The sequence below is a fragment of the Adelges cooleyi genome, unplaced genomic scaffold (genome assembly GCF_023614345.1).
Source record: "Adelges cooleyi isolate 19-005CV unplaced genomic scaffold, UGA_ACOO_1.1 ACOO_flye_CR_arks_rails_tigmint_CR_PRNA_574, whole genome shotgun sequence".
Lineage (NCBI taxonomy): Eukaryota > Metazoa > Arthropoda > Insecta > Hemiptera > Adelgidae > Adelges > Adelges cooleyi.
In genome coordinates, this window is record NW_026096268.1 from 13,030,964 (window position 1) to 13,052,860 (window position 21,897).

Consider the following 21,897-nt stretch of genomic DNA (forward strand, 5'->3'; position numbering starts at 1 on the left):
TGATTTTGGGTTTTTTAAATACACCAATAAGTTGTCCTAAATTCATTCAAATCGTCCCAACTTAATTTTAATTTTTCATAGTTTTATTATTTACTAATAGAAGAACACAAATAAATGCACAACATTATAAGTTTTCAATTCTTTATTTTTGTTTACAACCAACAGTTCCACTAAATCAATCAAACACAATATATTATTATATTATAATTATCTTCTTTTTTTTAATATAATAATACGTAATATATTTTCACATTTTACTCTTTCTATATACGTACTAATCACAAGTAATATTATATACCTCTAAAATCTAAATTTTTGAAAATATTTTTTATAAAATATAACATTTATTCGATACACGCAGATTATATTTTATGGTAATGAAACACATATTATTATTTAATATGTATTTTTTTTTACAATAATGGTTACCTAGCGTTAAAAAAGGCGCGTCAGTCTTAATTTATATGTTTATAGATATAACTGATCTGAAAGTTGGTATTATAGATGTAGCACAGTGTAAGAGTAAGTCTAAAAATATACTTCACAGAAAAAAATATAGTATTCATATTTTTGGTTTCAAAAAATAATACATGTCTCTAATGTAAGTAATTAAATATTTAGATTTCAACAATGAAAATTTACCTCGATACATTAAGTATCGGTGGTAATTTGTGGTAACACAAATTATTCGATTTTTTTTTTAACAGTCAGAAATATAGTATTATAATACGTTTTTAATAATAATTATTTGATTGTATTTAAATTGCGTATAAATATATTTTTGACATATGTGCGGCTTAGAGAAATAAGTAGAGACATACAAATCGTTTTCACAAATTATTTTTTTTTTCTGAGAAAAATTCTTTTAGTTCACATTTATATAATGTTATTTCTAAACCATTTTTGCTATGGAAACACACAGTTTATCGATAAATAAATATTTTTCACAAGCTATTAAATTGTTGAAGCATATCAGGTAGATATAGAATTTTGTCGATTTTCCTGTCTCTACTGTTTTCTTCTATACCGGACTAAGATGAAATAATATATTAAATTATTTTTATAACTATTATTATTATTACATGAAAAGATAACATTGTAGCGAACCGTGTATAGTAAGTAAAGTATAAAACATGTAGGTACTAGATGAGTAAACGCATTATTACATTTTTTTAATTGCATAAATTAAACGTTCATTGAAATATTGGTCTCATGTAATAACATTAAAACAATATAATACTTGGATGTTTAGTTTTAAGTAAATTATGATCAAACCCGGGGAAGTCAAGCATTTTGGTTTTATTTTTAAACTACTACTCAAAATAATGGTTGTACATTTTTTACCTTAATATATGACAAAGTATATTTTTTAAATATCGAAACACTAGTTACCGAAAAGTAATTAAATCATGATATTATCATTTAATTATCAACTAAATTAAAATCATTGCAACCCAAGACTATTTGTAATGAATACATAATAGTTATTATTTTTATTTAATTAATTATCTCTGCTTTTTTATCAATATATGTTTATTGAGTGCCTTACGAGCATTGTTTTTTTCTGAGTTAGTAAACACCCGGTCTTAGAGCGCGGTTTATTGAGTATACATAAACCTAAGAAAACCCATTTGTTTTTTTCAATTCTGATTTTACTATTTAACCTAATGTTAGCACTACAATTACTACCGAGAAAATTATTTTTTTGGTAATGCCTACAAGTGACGCCTTAACCTTATAATACACACAACTCCTCTACATTTTATATAATATTAGGACATATTATAACTGGTCGTAAAATATTTTTATAATTTAGACTTAAGACGATAACTATAATAATAATATCTAAATAGTACAAGGCTGATTACACTCATACATTTCATAAAATAATATATTTGATGACCGTTTAATTAAAAAAAAAAAACTTTTTACATTACCTAATATTGCACATCTTTTATATGTGTATAGAGACACAAATACATAAATAGGTAACACAATTAATAGTAACAAATAAATATATAATATATTATTATGTATAACACAATACAGTGTTTGCGGATTAAATGTGTAAAACTGAAAAACGAATTCGAGTTGTAAACATTTAAACATTTTTTTTATGCTTGCAAACGTTTTTTTATGAGTTATGTTTTTTTTAGAATTATATTACTACAGTAGGATGTAACTCGGATATAAATGTTAACTTTTTACCCGCGAACACCGTTTACACAATATTATATAAATATTCTCAATGCACAAATACCTAAACTTCCGAAGAAGTTATGTACATTTAAAATTAAAAAATATATTTGCAAACCACCGCCGAAATAAATAAAAAAAAGGTTGATGCAGTTGTATTGGGTATGCGCGGTAATACAAAATATTATTATAATTATAATACTGTTTGAATGACACACAACTTTGAAAGGAAAAACAAAGTATTTATAAGTAAAAACATGATATGTGTGCGGACATATAATAACAATTGTATTGCATTACACGAACACGAAACGTCTATAAAAAATCGAAAATGTCATCGCTTTATCAAATATTAAGTCTAAAAAGAAAAACAAAAGGGCAATATATAAATCATTGAAAAGTGATTCACAATTTAATAGTAATATTATCAACAACTCTTCGTTATTGTCGGGTTTACAAAACAAAACAAAAAAACATTAACGGCCAAAACGTTTATCTGACTATTAGACAAGACCGCAAGTGCTCCCGCAAGTATTCCAACAGTTCTGGTGATGCTCCAGCGCAGTTGGTCAGCTCTAGTTCTTCGAGATGTCGCATTTGTATCAGGCTGGACAGGCCGCTGGATGTCAACAAATGGCAACCTAAAAAAAAGACAAGCGATTTAGGATATTAAGTTGTAACTCGTAAGTATAAAAGGTGACAGATTGTATTTTTTCCTTAGATTAAACTTTTAATCAGAAAGAATATATTGCTAAAGCCAAAACGAGCTTAACAATTACAACAAAGGCAACTATGAAATAGATGGGTAATAGCCAATAGGTATGCTTAGAACTAATAACTCAATTTTTTTAAACAAATTTTATCGCGATAATCTATTAATCACCATTTTCGCGTTACACTTACACTTTCAGTTAGAAATAACATTATTTTTTATCTATTACATATTCGCGTTTTCTTATTGAGAGAGAACGATCATTAGTTTTTGGCCAACTCCGAAAATCATATTAATGATGATATTTCACGACCAAAAGAGGCATGATTCGATAGTTAATATCAAGTTAGGTGAGTAAGTAAGTAAAAGGTTTTTTAAAAGCGGTGTAGGCAATCGAACGACCGAGGCCACTTTCCTACTTCTCACTTATCTGTACTTAAACCGACGAGTGAAGAGCCCTAAAAAGCTTTTAAGTACTCCCGTTGGGTTATTTCAAAAAAACTCTGATGGATTTAACAACGCTCTGCCTTAATGATTTATACTTGACACAGTAGAGGAATCTTCCTAGATGATCTCTATGACGCTCGAATGCACTAACCTATATAATACATATAAAATGTATACCGTAGCAGCGAGTTTCATTAAAAAAAACATGCATGTATAATCTTCATCATGTATTTAATATGTAGTAATATAAGGTTTATTCTACCAATAAGCACTTACCGGCCAAAGAGAGTATCCTTAAATGTCGCATGCCGCACAAATGTTGTATGCTGAAATTTCTTAGCTGTGAACACCATCGCAGGAACAAGGCTTGCAAGCATATCATGGTCGATATGTACCCTATACCAATATCCGTTATGTGTATACATCTGCGAAAAAAACGTCCAATTTAGTGTCAAACAAATACATAAAAAATATTAATATGATTATATTAATTATACTACAATGACAATCGTCCCGTAACACCACTATAGAGGGTAATGAGTTGGGGTACGTAGGTTATAATATTAAGTTTAGGTCTAACCAACAGACAACCAACAGTGAACAGGCTGTTCAAGAACAGCTATTGAACCATTAGGTGTTTGAAGAGCGGAAAAATAAAATTTTTTTTGTTTTTTCAAAAATCGTTTATACTTTCATCTAAGTTTAATCGATAATTATTCTTGATTGATCTCGTATATTTATACGTAACATCCACCGGTATAATATTAGATACATCAAAATTACATTTTATACTATATCTATATTCGAAAATGATTTTACTATTAAGGAAAGCCTCAGTTAATTTTATTTTCGCACTGCTGACCATAGGCATAGCACGTGGAGCTCATTACTCAAAATATGTCATAACAAATAAAAAAAATAGGTAGGTAACTTGACAGTTTTTCTTTTTATAAAACATAATAACCGCTATCGCATACTGACTAGTCCAGGTTGGGTAGCTACCTATGTACGTTCTATACATTTCATACAGTGTGTATTATATAAAGGAATACCAAGAGGTTAGGAATGACGGTGAAGGTACTACAAAAGAAAAACGTTTTCCTTTTTTATAAAACTGTATTGATTAGAGTGTATCTATAGATACTACACAAACGTCGTGGACAGGACAAATATAATATGATTTTACCTGTTCTATTTTTTCTTCTAGAAAACAGGTAGGGTAAAATTAACGATCGAAGCATAGTGTAGTATATATGTGTTTACCTGTCTAAAACCAACTGTTCCAAGCCGACCAGATCACAAGCTATGTATTCCAGAGCCGCATCGGTAACGCGGGGACACCAAGATAAATCCAGGATTTGTAACTTGGGAAGATTTTCTGCGATCAGCTCGATCCCGTCGTCGGTGATTTTACTACAACCGGACAGACTCAGCACGGTCAGGTTGGGAAGCGAATGAACTGTAACAAGCAAAATATATCATATTGTAAAACATTGTAATATTAACTAAGACAACCACAGCCACTGTGTGGCTCAACGTCATGAAAAAGAAAACTGGCAAGTCAGTTCAAGAAATAGTAAGCAACGTTCTAACCAAAAAAAAAAAAAAATGAAAAGACAAATATTATATAACATATTTTAAATACCAAATCTATCCGATGCACATAACGAGTATACAACAAAATGAACCTTTGTCTACCTTTTGTTCATAAAATGGCATTTTGGCTTTGGCATTTGTTCAAATGTTCGGACAAGAGAAATTCGTTTGAAATGTACAATGTAAGACTTCGATCTTTTGTTAATGGCGAATACGGATTAACCACAAATTACAATTTATTAATGATTTGTTGACTAAAAGCCAACAAGTTATTTGAAATGAATCATTATGCTTTACAGCTAATGACGGTTTTACTTTTAAAAAGCATTTTGTTAAAGGTAGACCATGTGGTCAATAAGCAGTAAGCATCCTACCTTCAAGTTACTTTTAAAACATTGTAATAATATTTCATTGCAAAATGGTAATATATGAGTAAAATACAAGCGGTTAAGAGTTAAAGCGGAAATAAAACGAGACTATCGGCAATAGAACAATACAAACACACATGAACCTTAGATTTATCATAACTAAAGAAATAATCCAATATTATTTGATTAAGATTATAAAATATGAGTTATAAAATATATCTATGACTTGAATAATTAATTAGCGGCGGACAACGAATTTTTAAAAATAAAACTAACCTTGATTGGATATAAATAATTCATCTATATTAAGTTATTTATATCTATACTGTATCGGTTAAATAATTTATTTATTTTAGTCAAGGACAGCGACTTATACAAATTCATTTTAACTTATTATTTCCCATTATTATACTATGTCAAACTATTTGGTCAGATGAACTCATTTTTTAATTAGAAAATAACAGAAATGGTAATTTTTAATTTTTTTAAATTATTGTTGGTCTTAAATTAATGAGAAAATAAATGAAGGACACAAGTCTGCATAGGATTTCTTATGTCTTGCAATTTGATTCCAGTTGAATTGATGAATAATTAATAATTAATACTATATTTTTTAATTAATTTTATAAAACTTATTGACTCAATGAAATATTCGAATTATATTTAATTTGAAATCCAATAAATAATTTTTATTTTTACTAAATTTTAATCCACAGCTTATTTCATAATTATATTTTCTTTTCGAGTGTTTTTAAAATTTTACAAATTTTCTATAACTATATTATAATATTGCCATTTGATAGACTTTTCCAAAATAAGAACTACTTGATCATTAATAACGAGATCGAAGTATTAGGTACGGTTATTGTGAACCTATTTCAGATTTTTCATAACAACCCTCTCAAAAGCTTGAATTTAATATCATTTTTTTTTTGTTATTTATAATATTATATAATCCAAACATTGCGCAATCGTATTCTTTAAACGGAGTGATCTGCGCCGTTTTTTTTTTTTTTTTACAATGATTAAAAATGTGGACATAGTAATTTACTACGTTTTCGGTTGATTGAATAGCCTATAATAAGATAATAAATTACCACGTTTGGTGCTCATTGCGGAGAGCTGATAATACAAGTGCAGTTATAAAAATAAATCCGTAAGAGATAAAACAAAGTCTATTCCTATTCTGGATAGAATTTAAAAAAATATATTAAATTAAGCTTATAGTTAAGAGTTCTCTGCGTTATTGGACATAGACAAAGGAATCCGATTCGAGCGCTTGAAGTAAAATCTATAAAATAAATATATACTTCTAATGCACTTGCAATCTCCAAAGGCTTTTTGAGTGCCTTTGGAGATTGCACTGAACTGGCATACACACTCGTTTTCATATTCGGCATTATGTGCATGTATAGTGTATACAGAAAGTATTGTGCCAAATGTACTTGATTTAATGTCTTCCGCAGATCGATAAGGAACATTTTAATGCAAGCCAGAACCCCCCTCCCCCTTCGGAGACAGTAATAATTGTTGGGGTGGCGATTGCTTGCAGGCGCTGTACATATTATAATATAAAATACTGAACCACGTGCCTCCGTCAACGTACATGCATATACACAAACGGTCGATGAAAAGCGAGGGGATGAATTTGTGTATACAGTAAAACCACCACCCTTCTATTTCGGAAAAAAAGGGGGCCAGGTGGTTACTGTTGTATGATGTGTGCAGGATTCTACTGCAGCGTTCACAACACAAGTGGTCACGAAATGCGGATAAAAAAAATGCCAACACTGTGTATAGAGCACCGGCACGCGCCTGTCTGGGTAGGTAAATGATAAAATTACACATTAGATATGGCCAAATGGTGCTATACACAAAAAACTACATGTAATAATACAAAAAATTAAGAAAAAAATAACTGAGAATAATGCGCTGTGCAAAACGATTTTGCCATAGACATCAATAGCAATTTTTTTATCGAGGAAACCAAAAAACGTATTAACACGATTAAACCTTTAATACTTTTTACAATTTACGGATTTGGTATCGAAGCGTTTCATCGAGAGTGAATCACTTTTTGTAATAGGTAATAATTCTTAAGGGCCTGTGATCAACCTGACTCCATTATACTCTGTACCCACTATATCTCGACTCCACTACTGGACTTTTTTTTAAATTTCTTATAATAATATAGCTTAGTTGGCTAATAAAATGAGTTGAAACGTTAAAAAAGACATAGAACGAGCAGAAAAATAAAAAAATAATTGCAATAATTTATAGTTTATAGTTATAATATAGCCGACACCGTTTGAGTTCTGGCGTGTCGAATAGAGCCGAATGCGGCAAGAGAAAATTACATAAAGTGTTAAGTATTTTTTTCTCCTTAAATCTTAATGTAGGTACTACCTATCTTGTTCTTATAAATTGAATTGTACGTAGATGTTCATTTATGGAAATTGTCAGAAGGCAACGGTTTCTTCCTGAAAATCATAATCGACTTCCTTTAGGTATCCGTCGTTTTGTAAACGCAGTTGTTATGAATTCTCTCATTGATCAAATAGTAATAAATTGGTCTACAGCAAATTAATTTCCGTCCTCATTAACTAAAAAAACACATTTGCTACCGGTGCGGATTGTCGTGAGTTAGGTTAAAAACTCCAATTGAAATAATTAAATTGGTTGTGTTCCGCTCCCACTTTATTAACATTAATAAATTACATGTTTACAAAAAAGAAGATTTATTGCATAGCAATAAGATGAAAACAAAGGGTACTTATTATAAGTACCGCAGAGCCTTGTTTTAACAATTTAATCGGTCGATATTCTTGAAGCTATTATTTTCCATCGTGCGCTTGAAACATTAATATTTCGTAACGGTGGTTTTTTTATAAATGTAATTTTTTATTAAACTGTAAGTGCTTTTAAAATTGAACGCCATGTATGGTAATCTGAACCTGGAAAAAATATCCACCGAAATTCGATACCCGGAAAATTTATTTTCTCGAAAAAAATACATAAAAAAATGATCCAATATTATATTTTAATATAAAAGTTCTCATAAAAATTCAACTTTAACGTTCTGAATTATAAAAATTATTTTATTTTTAAATAAGTACTTAAAAACATATATATTTTATAATCCAAATTTAATCTCTGATTAATGTATTACAGTCTACTACCATCTTAACTCCTTTGAATAATTAATCGATTATAATACTATGGAACTGACTATATTGCATCTTAGGATTAATTTAAATTACCGTTAAATGGGGTCAAATGTGTACTAAATCCACTCGTATTTTATAAGTTATGGCTAAACGTACAAAGAAAATTCTGGGTGAGACATCTCAGAGTTTGTTGTTTATGAGTCTGTGAAGTGCTTGTTGACGAAAGCAAATACACATTAGTGTAAAACTAGAACACTGGATGGGAACATACTAGAGATAAAATATCTTGGAAGTAAGATAAATAGATTTAAAAAAGATAACTTTGAATTAAGTTCAGTAAAGAGAGGATGAGAGATGGAAGTAGACGATATGTTAGGTTTGAACGGCCATGAATAAAGATAGTTGGGTAATTTAGGTATTTTTGGATTAATTATCAAGGTAAAGTAGAACATCACAAGAATACAGTTTTGCAATCAAAGAGTTTGTAATGTGACAGTAAGTGAAGTTTATTTAGTAATAAAAGGTTTATTTTTGTGAAAATGTCGGGTAATAGAAGGGTGTAATAAACGTGACAGGTTAACAAAACGTATATTATCGGTTTACCAGGTTACTTTGAATTGGCAATTATTTTTAAAGAGTTTCCATTACGATTCCACAGCATTTGAATTTCAATGTGATTGTTCAAATTTGGTTATTTATCGAGAATCAAACATAAACGGAGAACCCATCAATAATAACTATGTATTACAACAACAATACAATATTGTATAGTTAGAACCACGAAATCCATAATACTAAACCGTTCAAATAACATACGAGTACATACCCCATTTGAACGCGAACGAAATACTGTTTATTTTGCTTGTAGACTTTTGTTAGAAGTTAAACACCGACGGAAAATCTTAAAGTAACCTTTCGGGACACTAGTGTACTCAAAATTTGTTCTATATTTGATTAATAACATATTATATAATCTTGGTGCTAAAACCTGCTTATCGATGTTTAGGGATAAGAATCATATATAACAAACATTTTATCTCTTTTTGTGTAGTAAGATCGATATTTTGTCATCTAAACAATATTTAAAGTAATTTCTCGAGTGGTCGGAAATCATTCTAAAAATATGCTGTCTAATTTGATAACGCCGAAGAACAAGTCAGATCAGAAAAGGACATATTATGCATTCTGTGTATAAAAAATCATACATAAATAATATAAATATATTATGTATGAATATAATATGTACGTTATTAAACATAAAAGATTTAACAAAAGTACATTGAGATGTTCTATAGGCTGATAGGCAGTCTACTTAGCTGTTCAAGCATGTATTATGTGATTTAACATCAGCTTATTTAAATCCAATCATTCGCTGGGAGATCTACTCAATAACGTAGGTTGCGTTTTTTTGTGTACAGGTAGTAGTTTAATTTTTTCACTAACTGCCTTTTCGAGTATTATGACGGTCAACATCCAAAATCCAGAATTTTATTGACCGTCAATCAAGAAAACGACGTTGATCGGCGGCTGTGTCAAGTTTAGGTAGTAGACGAATGTAGGTACGTATGTTATGTAATACACAATGCGAGTCTAAAGGTCTCATCCCGTTCAGTGTAAAGTGTCCGACCGTCGTCACTCGTCCGGTAATGTATTGGATTTATATTATGTATTTGGGTACTTCAACTCGTTTCGCCATCATTTCTTTTCTTACACCTGGTTACCGTGTGCAACAGGCGCGATTCAGCGGCACAGGTTATTTTGCCATTTGTTTTTCTTTAAATTAGACGAATTTGTCGACACCAGGACAGCACACACAAATATTCTCTAAGTCGGGAACGGATTTGTTTTCTGTTTTCATGATAATATATTAGGTGATTATATTGTAATACGTTGACGCATTGCCATGTAATCGGTTACAGTCACAGCAATGCAGTTAGACAGTGACCTGTCTTCCTAGATTCAGCCAACACGGATTTTCGGCCGCTAGCTAATATCCAACGGTGTAAGTTATTGTTACTTATTTAATTAAACATTTCATCTGTGATACCGTAGCATTTTGTGATTTGCCAAGCAGACATTAAATTTTTAATTTGAGTTGGAATCCACGGAACCGCTGTAATTGGCCATGATACATGAAAATTCGGTAATGAAATTGTTTGCTAATAACTTTTTTTTTTTTATAAGATTTACTATATATTAATCCATTTGACTATATATTTACCATATATTAATTTAAATATAGCCTAAATATTTAGAAACACTTGAATCCTGCGTTTTTTTAAACAAAGGTGCTGCGCAAATGCCATGTCTATTATATAACTCGTTATTGAATTTAACATGTAATATAAACTAAAGGGACATTTTTACATTATACATGCACACTAAGGATCAGATCGATGTGATCGCGGTGTACAAACTATGGTAATTTTCGAAGGGTAACCATCGTTTCGGTTGTTAATGGACACGAACTGAAATATCGATGGGTTTATTAAAAAAAATATGTACAAATTCACGATTTTACAGGAAATTAGTTTGAAGCTTGTCTTAACATTTTTTTTTTACATTGCTTAACGCATTCGTTTACGTTTTCTAGCGGTTGAAATAAAAGTTATTTTATTCATCCCGTTAAAAAAAAAACCAAATCTTTCTAATCTTTATCAGATTGTACAAATATTGGTTAATAATGTACTTGCAACATTTTATATATTAAGCCATCGATATGTTTGTGTTTTTTGCGATTATGGATGTACATTTTTTATAACGTTAAGTTAATTGTAGTAAACGTAACGCAAACGACTTACCTATATTTACAATACCGTGATTGGTCAGCTCCCAGCAGGACTGCAGCCTGAGCATGGACAGGCTGTTGGACTGCCTCGAAGAGAAGAACCCCAAGGCGGCGTCCGTGACGTGGTACGCTTGAAGTGTAAACTCGTTTAGGGCGGGCAACATTTGGGCCACTGCCCCGACGGCATCGTCGGCCACGTTTATGCAATCGCTTAGGGTCAGCGACACGATGCGGGGCGTCAGACAAGCCCACAGGCCGGCCTCAGTGATCTCGTTGCACCCGATCAGCTCCAGTTGCCAAACACCCTGTGGCCAAATGGTAAATCGGTTATAATAATAATATTGAGTTATTATAGATTCGACTTTCGAATCGATAAAATTCGAGTCGCTTTCGTTTGTAAGCTACAATGATCTACGGTTTGAAATATCATTTATTTTTTATACTATACCAATAGACCCACAGTTGATGGGCTTTGATACAGTTACAAGATGCGTGATATCGAGTATCAATATTGACTAAAATGACTTAATACGCTATTAAAGAATTCTAAATTTTAATTGTAATTTTATCAAAATAATATTAGTAAATAAAATTATTGAGTAACTAAATTAAATTTATTACTAACGTATACACCTGTGACCTGTTTAATTAATACACGATACTCAATGAAATTTGTTTTATCAAAGTATATTTGATATGTCAAATCTTTGTTAGAAGCCCACCTTTGCATACAACAAAATATAATAAATCGTTTTTTTGCAACATAAGAGCAAAATGTATAGGATTTTTTTGGTTGAATTCGTATATGACCTCAAAAAAACTCAGTAATGTAATATTTTTAAGATTTCATCGTCAGGGTCAAGTTGGATATTTGTAAGCAAAATTGGGAAAATAGAAATGCAAAAGACAAAGCTCGTAAAGTGTAAACATTTACACTTTGATGTCATACCAACTGTAAAAAGGTTGACAAGTCTTTTCCGCATAATGAAATTATTTTTTTTTTAAGTAAAAAAAAAATTTACTTTCCGTCAACTTCACATTGACAATAAATATCATCGTCAACTGACGAGTGACATTCATTTAAACGAAAATTTCTCAAGAAATAGCGTAGAACAATTTACCTATTTTTGATAACATCATTCATTTTTAAGTTATTTTGGTAAAAACCCACATTTTTGAGATGGAAAAAAATTCCAAGAATCTATTTTTATTTTCGATGCGAAGCCTGAGAAGATATGCTATATTGGTTTTAAATCTTATTCCGCCCTGATAACAATTATTTTCACATAATTTTTAAACACCTAATAATTCGACAGCAGTGCTTAAGTATAATTAAAAACAACCAAAGTAGTCACTAGAATCTGCTATAAAAAAAAAAATACATTTAATTAGAACAAAGAAGATGATTAGTCGGATGCTACAGTTACGCGCATGCTATATATTATTACTATTCTATAGAATACAACGTAGTATAATATAATTGTATTTACAGCTAATAGCATCTAATAACGTCAGGAGCCGAAAACGGTGGGATTTAAAACGGATCCAACGTTTGCCCGACGAACGTAGATTTACGGTAGCGGCTTTCAGTGGACAATCTAATTACCGTGTTTACAGTGAAAGGATGTAGACAAACGATTGGGCGTAGCGCAGCCCCTAGGCAGAAACGATACTTGCCTTAATATCGTCTTACGTTTTCTTATGTCCGGTGATGAAAACCGGCGCAACGTCTCGCGCGCGTTGCCTAGTAATTTTTCACAAAGGGATTTGCATATGTTTACATAAATTTAACGCTACCGACTGGGCTATTATTCGTCGCTGGCGCCCTTTTTGAGTGCCATTCGAACACGCCAAGACGCAGAATCGTGTTGTCTTCGAAATTAATAATTAAACCATCGATCGTGTCGGCGCGATACCGTCAAAATGCCGTATCGAAATATGTGCCAAAAATCGTGCACTAAACACTTAGATAGTGTCTAATTTAATTTGGCAGCGCCCAATCTATCGTTGTTACACGATATAATATTATATATATATATATATATACTGTAGTCTGTACAGAGTACCCGTGTTGTTCGTGCCAGCAGTTTACATATGTATGTGTATATATATATTGCATAATATAGAACAATGCTGCGTATTGTGTGCTATAACCAGCAGCCGTATAACGATGTGTAGTGTACTGCGTTTTGTAACTAATCACCAAACACTGCGGTGTATAAATTTTATATAGTATACGTATATACAGCTTGTCGTTCACACAACACCGTACGCTGTGTGTGTGGTGGCGGAAGCACCGGAAATACGAACGCCGACAAAGAGCAACCGCTACGGCAATGGTCGAGCTTAGGCCTAAAGCTGCCACGCGCAATTATGAGTATTTCGGGATTTTGTTTGCTGTCGAAAAGCGCCATCGGCTCGAACGTGGTCATTATAAGCGACTATGCGATCCCTTCTCGAACGACGACCTCGGGGCCATTCGACCCACGGTACAACACATATAGTAGGTACACGATTAATTATTTCTGAAGGGGAAACGGTTTTTTCCAATTCACTATGTTTCAGTTCACATGATCAATTATTACACGTTTAGACCACTGAAAACACTATAATTGGACTTGCGCAAGGACAACGAGAAATAGACTCACTACATTAGCGGTGCTTGTTGGGCAATTTATTTTACCGAGAAGAAGATTAGCAAGGGAGGTATTGCGATTTTGACTAGGCTTTAGGCATGGAGTAGACAAGGAATGTGGAGTGTGCAGGCGCTAAGCAGCTTAGCGAATGAATCTTTTGTTGTGTTTGTTCTAACATAGCATTAGCAAACATTGCGGCACTTCCATTGTTTGCACAGAGGACATTCTGCCCATAATCAAGTTAAGAGGCCCTCTGAAAGGGCGGACACATTTTCTTCAAACTTGATTATCAACTCAAACTAGATAACGACTTATATACCATGTATTTTTTAAATATATTGAGTTCACAAATGAATCATTTTCGTCTTCTGTTTTGTTTCATATTTGTATTTACTTTTAGTTGATAACCGAAATTTTAATATTTTTTTATATTATACCACTGTACTTTGGGCACTGTTCGTGATGTAATAATAAATAAACAAAATCAAGAAGAAAATCTTCCGACACTAAAATTCATGAAATCTTGATAATATTATTTAAAGCCTTTTGAACAAAATTAATTATCAAATTAACATATTGCCGTAGGTAAGTTCTTTTTCTATCTCATCTAGTGAATACAATTCGACTTTGAATTTTTTTTCTTAAGCATAATTTAACTTTAACCACTGAATAAAAGTCTCAAAATTTGATTTAAGAGGTATATAATGCTAACTATGTTTTGCCGTAAATTCCTCACAATTGATGCACTTTTAATAAATGATCTTATCAGTACGCAATAAAGCGAACCTCGAGACAATATAAATTATTGAAATGCCAATAATGGCTTTTCCAAAACCACCGTTGTTTTCTTTTAGTAACAATATTTTAGGTATAAGTAGGTATTATATCAGTACGTTTATTGAAAAAGACAATTAGTGGATATCGGAGCCAACATATAGGTGAGGTCCAAATTCTGTTTTAAAAACTGTGCCTCTGAAATAGACAAACGAAAGTACAAAAATATTTATAGGACAGCCTTAAACCCGAATTCCCCCAAACCGGCAAGGCAAGTTGTTTCTAACTTGTATTTTCTAGGCGCAGTCTTAGGACTTGAGAGCTGAGAATTGAATAGAAGGCAGGTCTAGTAGATAACTAGCGAACTTCTATTACTGTGCTGGATTCTTTCACTGTGCCGAAATTCTCATCGAAGCGTTTGACAGCGGTTGACCCCGATTCGGTAAATTCTTACTATGCTTTGTATTTAGCACTACCGTGCCGCTTTGACGCTCTATTGGATTTATAAGGCGATAGAGGGTGCGTACATCGGCCAGAGGTTTGGCTTCAACGGGCTTCGATGAAACTAATATGGCCTTTATGTAATCGAATCAATGCGGACCAAGTCGCAGACTGAACCGTTCAAGTGCATTTCGGAAGTTAACCGACACGGTGTAGTCAGTCATATATTGGTGCGGATCCATTGGTGCGCAAAGACACCGCACATAACAATCAACGTATCGCGTTATGTCCGTATGACGTGCCACGGTGCGTGCAGGATACGATGATAACGCTAACCTTGGACAATAATAATATAATATAGCAATTTACTGTCATTTACAATAATTTGTTGTGATATTATAAAGGCCTGTTGTGTACCCGAGTTGCTATCTATGCGGTACCTGTGCGCATGGTGGTTTCGTCGTCAACTCCTATGCATAACAATAGTATAATATTGATTCATGAAAATAGAAATAAAACATAATATTAATTCCAAGGCATTTTTTCCTCAGACAGGCACGCCACGCCACGGTGATAATATTAAAAGTGAGAAATGCCAGCAATCGATAAGACGGAAATACTTCCATATCGTGCTGTCTGTCAACTGCAGTTGAGTTTTTATGTTTTTTTACAAATGTAAATTCACAACAACCAAGCGTATTGTACTAGAAGTCATTACGATCTCTCTGTGTGCGCCATTGGCTTTTGCCTTTTAATCAAATCGCCTTGTTATTAAATACAATAATTAATGGGCTCGGTGAAATAACCATACATATCTTATAACAATATATCGTTCCGTCGAAAATTTACCGAGTATTACAAGTGGCATTTCTCGTTAATTAAATTCTTAAGAAATCCTGAATTTCACCGTAATATTATCTTTACTTCATAATTACAAGGCGAAAGTGATCATGTAATGTAAAACACTAATTTTCTATGAAAATAATTGCAATAGTGCAGTTTTTCTTGATTGAAAACTTTATAGTTAATAGTGTTTTATATATTATACACAAGATAGCTGCGCTAGTATTATATTATACTAGAATTTAACAACTCTGGAAAAATATATTTTGGTTATTCAAAATTGAGGTGTTACACAATTTTTTTCCCCTAACAATTATGGTATAAAGGATAAATAATTGTTCGTCCTGTGTAAAGTTTCTTTTAGTGTAATTTGTCCATGTTTTTCACTATTTTTTATCCGTTGTAGTTTTGAACTAATTTTGTCAGAAGTAAAATGAAAACATTCAAGTGCCAGTTTAGGCACCCGATTTTATGCGCGACATTAAGAATCTAGCTGCACTATAAATAGTTTAGACAAACAGCTGAAGTTGTGTTTAACTTCAATTAAAAAAATAACTAGGTACATCATTGTAAACTTAAAGTAGATAAATCCCTTCTACATAAAGTTATAATGGGCCAGCATTGCGTTTAAAGAAGTGACATTAAACATTTATTGTTCCTTTGTCGTATAATCGACTAGTATTAATATAATAGAATTATCTTTCACCTGAAACACCACCGACGAAATTTAATATAGAAATCCTTTTCAATTGGTTTAATTAGTGTAATTACATAGTTATCGTTTTCAGTTATTCGATTATTAGAGGTAATCGAAAGTTTTGTTCAAAGGACAAAACTAGCATATTATTAGGTATTAATGAATTTGATATAATTATTTTGAAAGCCACATCGACATAAACTTTTCATTTGTTATAATCATCGCTGTGTTCTAATCAATTAATATAAATTCGATTTTAATAATTATTTTACAACGCAGCGCGTAAAAACGTTTTCATTATGTCTGAATTAATATGTCTCAAAGGACAAAGGCTATGTATAGTGAGTATACATTTACATTTAATACACTGATCGAAATTAACCTGTATGTATACATTTTGAGTACACACGCCTAAAGAGTTTTATATAAATTGATGAAAAACAAACAGAGTGGTAGTTAAATTAAAATCGACGAGTGTTTAAAAAGTCTGGTAATAACGACTACTAATGAACTATAACGGATCAGTAATAAATGGTATCGTGTTGTTCAACAGCTTTAAATTTCATTTTAGGGACACATTCAATGTTTTAACTAGTATTCGAAACGAACGTTTTCGGAGCATATAACAAATTAGGTACGCAGTAAATAAAAAACAAAATGAATTGTCAATCAAGTTTAAATTTTAAAATCGCACATTTTGTAACGATTTGGTTAGGTTGACTGCAGAATGGTAAAAATTGTATTTTAAATGTTAATTATAATTACTATTTTCATTCAGGCTATATATTAAAGCGGTGCACAGCGGTCATATTATACAGTAATTTCAAACATTTCATAGTTGTTTATAGTTGATGCGTATTAAAACAAAGTAATAATAAAAGCCACCAGTTTTTTACGGGTTCGAAAATGTTTTAATTAAAAATCGCTTGGTGAAATTTACATCAAACTATTTTTAATTTCGCGAATTCCTGATTCGTATTTAAATTAAACAATATATATAATAGAATATAAATCGTCGATTATTGAATAAATAAAATCAATTTCCATTTTATTATTTAAATCAGCATTCCGCGCGCAATGCGTTTAATCGGTTCATTTGACTTTTTTTTCTTTATATATAATAATAATAATAATAATGATATACAACGTGGCAAAATAAACGAAGGCTTTTAAAATTCTAACAGCGTTTTGTACCGCGATCAGTGCCAAAATCAGTAAAGCGTGAAAGGTGTAATTGCGATTGAAAACGTTTCATCGAACGTTGACGTAAGTCGAAAATATTATGAATTCATCTTGCAGCTTACATCAAGATATACTACTACTCAATGTATGTAATATATAGTATATTATCCGGCTTAGACTAAAACCGACCTACTGAAAGGGTCGTTTTACAGCTGAAAATACCGCTTCTTCTTTAGATAAGCTCTTGCCTAGAGATTTTCTATCCGTTTCCTGACATTCTGGCCTTTTCATTTTATCCAATATAATTCCGACCAGTGACTAAAATTTGCCAAAAAAAGAAAAACGTGGCTTAAGCAGATACTAGGTCAAGTTGAATTATATCAGAGCGGCTCTTCGACAAAGTATGCAATTTTCTGAAGTAAGTTTTACCTATTATAAGGATCCCGAGCTCCAAAAGTTTTACAATTAAAATTTGCTGAAAGAATTTAGACTAGACATCTTGTTTATTCCAGTTGTATTTATTTTTAATGAACTAAACAACGACTGTAAGAAATTTGAAAAATAAAAGTTTGTGGCATTCGGACGACCAACGGCAATGATGCCGTTCAACGTTAAACTTTTCCCATAAAGCTCATTGTTCTTTTTTATTACACCAAAGATACCGTTGTTGTTTTATTAGACGATGATTTATTCGCAGCAGCATTTCGGAATGAATTTATGTTTTAACGTTAAGCATAACTTTGAACGAGGCTTCTGTACTGTCTGGCGAAATCGTGCGATTATTTGGTGTCTAATCTGGTGTGCATCGCTAGGGTTATTGCCTGACTAGTGGAATTTTCACTCAATCCGTCACTGGCAATCAGGTGCAGGTATATAACACACTGACTTAGAAAGACGGCCAAATTAACCTTGCCGTCGTGAAATCTACCGACCGGCAAACTGACGGGCGGCACCTAATTGATGTTTAACGTGTCCCGAAATCGATCGTTTAAGGGGCTACTATATATTTATTATATTGCCTAAGTTGGTTTATCCGTTACAAAGCCGAACCGTGACACGGGTCACAAATGTGTCTTTTCGTTGACAAAAAGAAAAACCGCATAGAATTAGGCGGTACCTACCTGAAAAAACGATTTTACCGGCAAAAATACCATTGAATTTATACGGTTTGAGCTCAGAATATGGTTTTCATAGGGGGCTTGTGTGTATGGAACTATACCGGATCAAGTTTTTTAAAAAACACGGGTTTCTGCAAACTGTACGATTCCAAAGCGGAGAGAAACCGCAAATTTTCTTCGATTTATGTACACTTTTTGAACGTGTTCACCTCCGTTGTGATAGCATTATGTGTGACATAAAATCATAATTTATAAATCGTATCTTATATTATGTTCTCCATATATTTTATTGTATCAAATTAATCAAATGCATTGTTATTTTAACCTATTCTTGGAACATTAGTTTTTGTTAGACTTACGACGTACACAAGAGGGATTTTTTCGGATCAAATATATTTGGTTTTTGCCGACCTGTCGGACTCGACCGTGAAAACTAACCTAGTTGTGCGAAGCAATGTACTTAAGAGGGTTGGTGTGGTCAAATAGCGTTACACGTTCCGACATTTCAAATCCCTAGGCGTTAGCGTTTCACAAGTTTATACATTTTTCGAAAGAGACACCTTGCTCTGTGACAATAACAATAAAGCGAGAGCGACACTATGTGTGTGTCTTGTGTGTGTATTTGCGATAAAGCTTATACCATCCTACCTACCTACAGACCCGTATTACTGTAAACAGTAACGTCTGACTGGACGTTATAATATGAGAATTGGTCACGCGCATCCTTCCCACAAATACTGTCTCGCTTTACTTTTACTATCCGATTTCCTACGCCACGTGTCCCCCGGGTAGTCCTGACTCCTGTTGGGTATAAAATAATAATAAGCAAGCGTCGCCAACTTGTTTTGAAATGCTCAATGCCATAAACAAAAATATAACACGCAATTATATACTATTATGATATCATACACAGATAATATGTAATCATAATTTTACGTTATTTTTAAGACTCAAATCTAATCGATGACATTGATTGAATTATTTTTCCTATGATTAAAATATACGACATAATTGAATGCCTTTCTGCATAACGCCATTCAATTGTCATTTATTATAACAATCATAATTAATCGTTAATCCGATCACAAATTCGTCTAACGATGAGTGTGTCTGACTCTATATAGTTTATGGTCACCGAATTTTGTTTTTTTTTACAGTATTGCATATATCAAAACCTAACGGCTAACCTAACGTTAGGTGAACCGTCATCAATAGTTTATTCATAATTTTAAACTATGGTTATAATTACTTTTACACTTCTCTTTATGGTAATTTTGGAAAATCACGACAACCGTTCCAAGTTGAATTTCTTTAGGTGACTCTTTAGACACTTTAGGTGCTAACATATTAAAATAGTGATTGATATAATAGAGCACCAACCGCCTTTAAACAGACGCACAGTTTCGCTTTATCTTCTTTTACGCTATATTCCACACAAGTGGAGAAGGCCACTATAATCCATACTATACTTTTCTAGCTTGTAACTGTATCGAATCGCTTAATGGACACACGTTGTAAATAATATACATTTAAATTCTGGGACAGCATCTAGTTTTGATAAAAACAACATAAGTTTATCGTTTGGCATTATAATTTTGTGAATAAAATACCCGCATTTGAAGAATTTCGCCATAGTGATAAAACTATCATGAAATTACAAAAAAAGGAAAGTTAAAACATTGTGAATTGTATATTTATTGATAATATAATCAAGCCTGGGGGAGGTCAACCTGTATAAACTAAGGAATATAATGGCGGATTAATTCGTAAACCTGAAAAAATGAAGTCACTATCAGTTTTTAAGTATTATTCTGTACTAGTGGAATTCATCCTTAAACCTTGATTACAATTTCGTAAATATTAGATCATCCAAGTGGGATGAATCGGTGGTCAATTTTTGGAAGTATGTTTTGCTAGGAATCTATAGCCACTCCTAATTTGAAAGACACTGTATTATAGGCATTATTTCCTAATTGGGTGTCATGCTTACAGTTAACCACGAAGGAGTACACATTCATAGCCGTGACAAGCGAAGGGCATCCGAATTCAATACCGACCTCAACATCCTTTCTGTCTATCACTCCTAGGCCCTTCTAGGATTAAAATAAGCGTTTTTCTTAGAGTACCAGAGATTTTTTATGTTTGTTAGACCTTAAGTAGTATTCGAATATTAATCGATGTGCATTTCTCACCTGCAGGTGGTCCAAGAAAGATTCCAACCCACGGTCCGTGACGCTGGAAGACTGCAAGCACAGCGACAGGATATTTTTGTTGGGAAATGGGTAGGTGTTGACGAACTCGACTGTGTCCTGGTCTTGTGCGCCATATACGGTGACGGCCGTCATTTCTCTGGCCACGAATGACTTGAATACGGCCGCCTTGTCCGCATAGTTGTACGCCCGGAGCTGCTTGCACCTGATCACCGGACGCACATTGTACCAGAACTTGGGTGACCGGTACAGCACGTCGCGCCACCGGGAACACACTCGAGCCATGGGTATGCGATCGGCTGGGGAGAAGTAGGCGAAAAAGCCGTTCAAGAACTGTTCGTCACGCATCATCTCGGACCACGTGACCGGCCGCTTGATGCGGTACGCAGCGGCGCGGTTCCGGACCGGCGTGCGGCCCCGGAACCGCGGGTACTGGACACCGGCACTGGTGCCGCACAGCACGTTGGTGACGCGCTCCATGACGCTGGTGCCGGTCCGGGCGGCTCGGGACGGCGAACAGGTCGCGGCCGCCGAGACTGCGGCGGCCGACGATGACGACGAGGAAGACGGTTTATTGGCCGCCCGCAACGTGAGCCCGTTGATACGCTTCGACAGTTCGGCGCTGGCACGTTCCACGACGCCCTGGCTGCTCATGGTCGGCACCCGTAGTGCTGCGCCGGACGTTCCGTCGACACTGAACACAGCTTTTGCCCGCGCCGCGC

The 21,897-nt window shown here is 33.2% G+C and overlaps 1 protein-coding gene across 1 annotated transcript; it reads right to left on the reverse strand.

Annotated features, from left to right (window-relative positions):
- Nucleotides 1-283: 283 nt before the first annotated feature.
- On the reverse strand, nucleotides 284-21,857 carry LOC126842795 (F-box/LRR-repeat protein 16). The gene is made up of 5 exons (XM_050579957.1): nucleotides 21,158-21,857; nucleotides 11,288-11,579; nucleotides 4,619-4,814; nucleotides 3,632-3,780; nucleotides 284-2,837 (listed from the first exon to the last, which is right to left on the reverse strand). The coding sequence occupies exons 1-5, from the start codon at nucleotides 21,827-21,829 to the stop codon at nucleotides 2,689-2,691; spliced, it is 1,458 nt and encodes a 485-aa protein (XP_050435914.1). The 5' UTR covers nucleotides 21,830-21,857; the 3' UTR covers nucleotides 284-2,688.
- Between the last annotated feature and the right edge of the window lie 40 nt (nucleotides 21,858-21,897).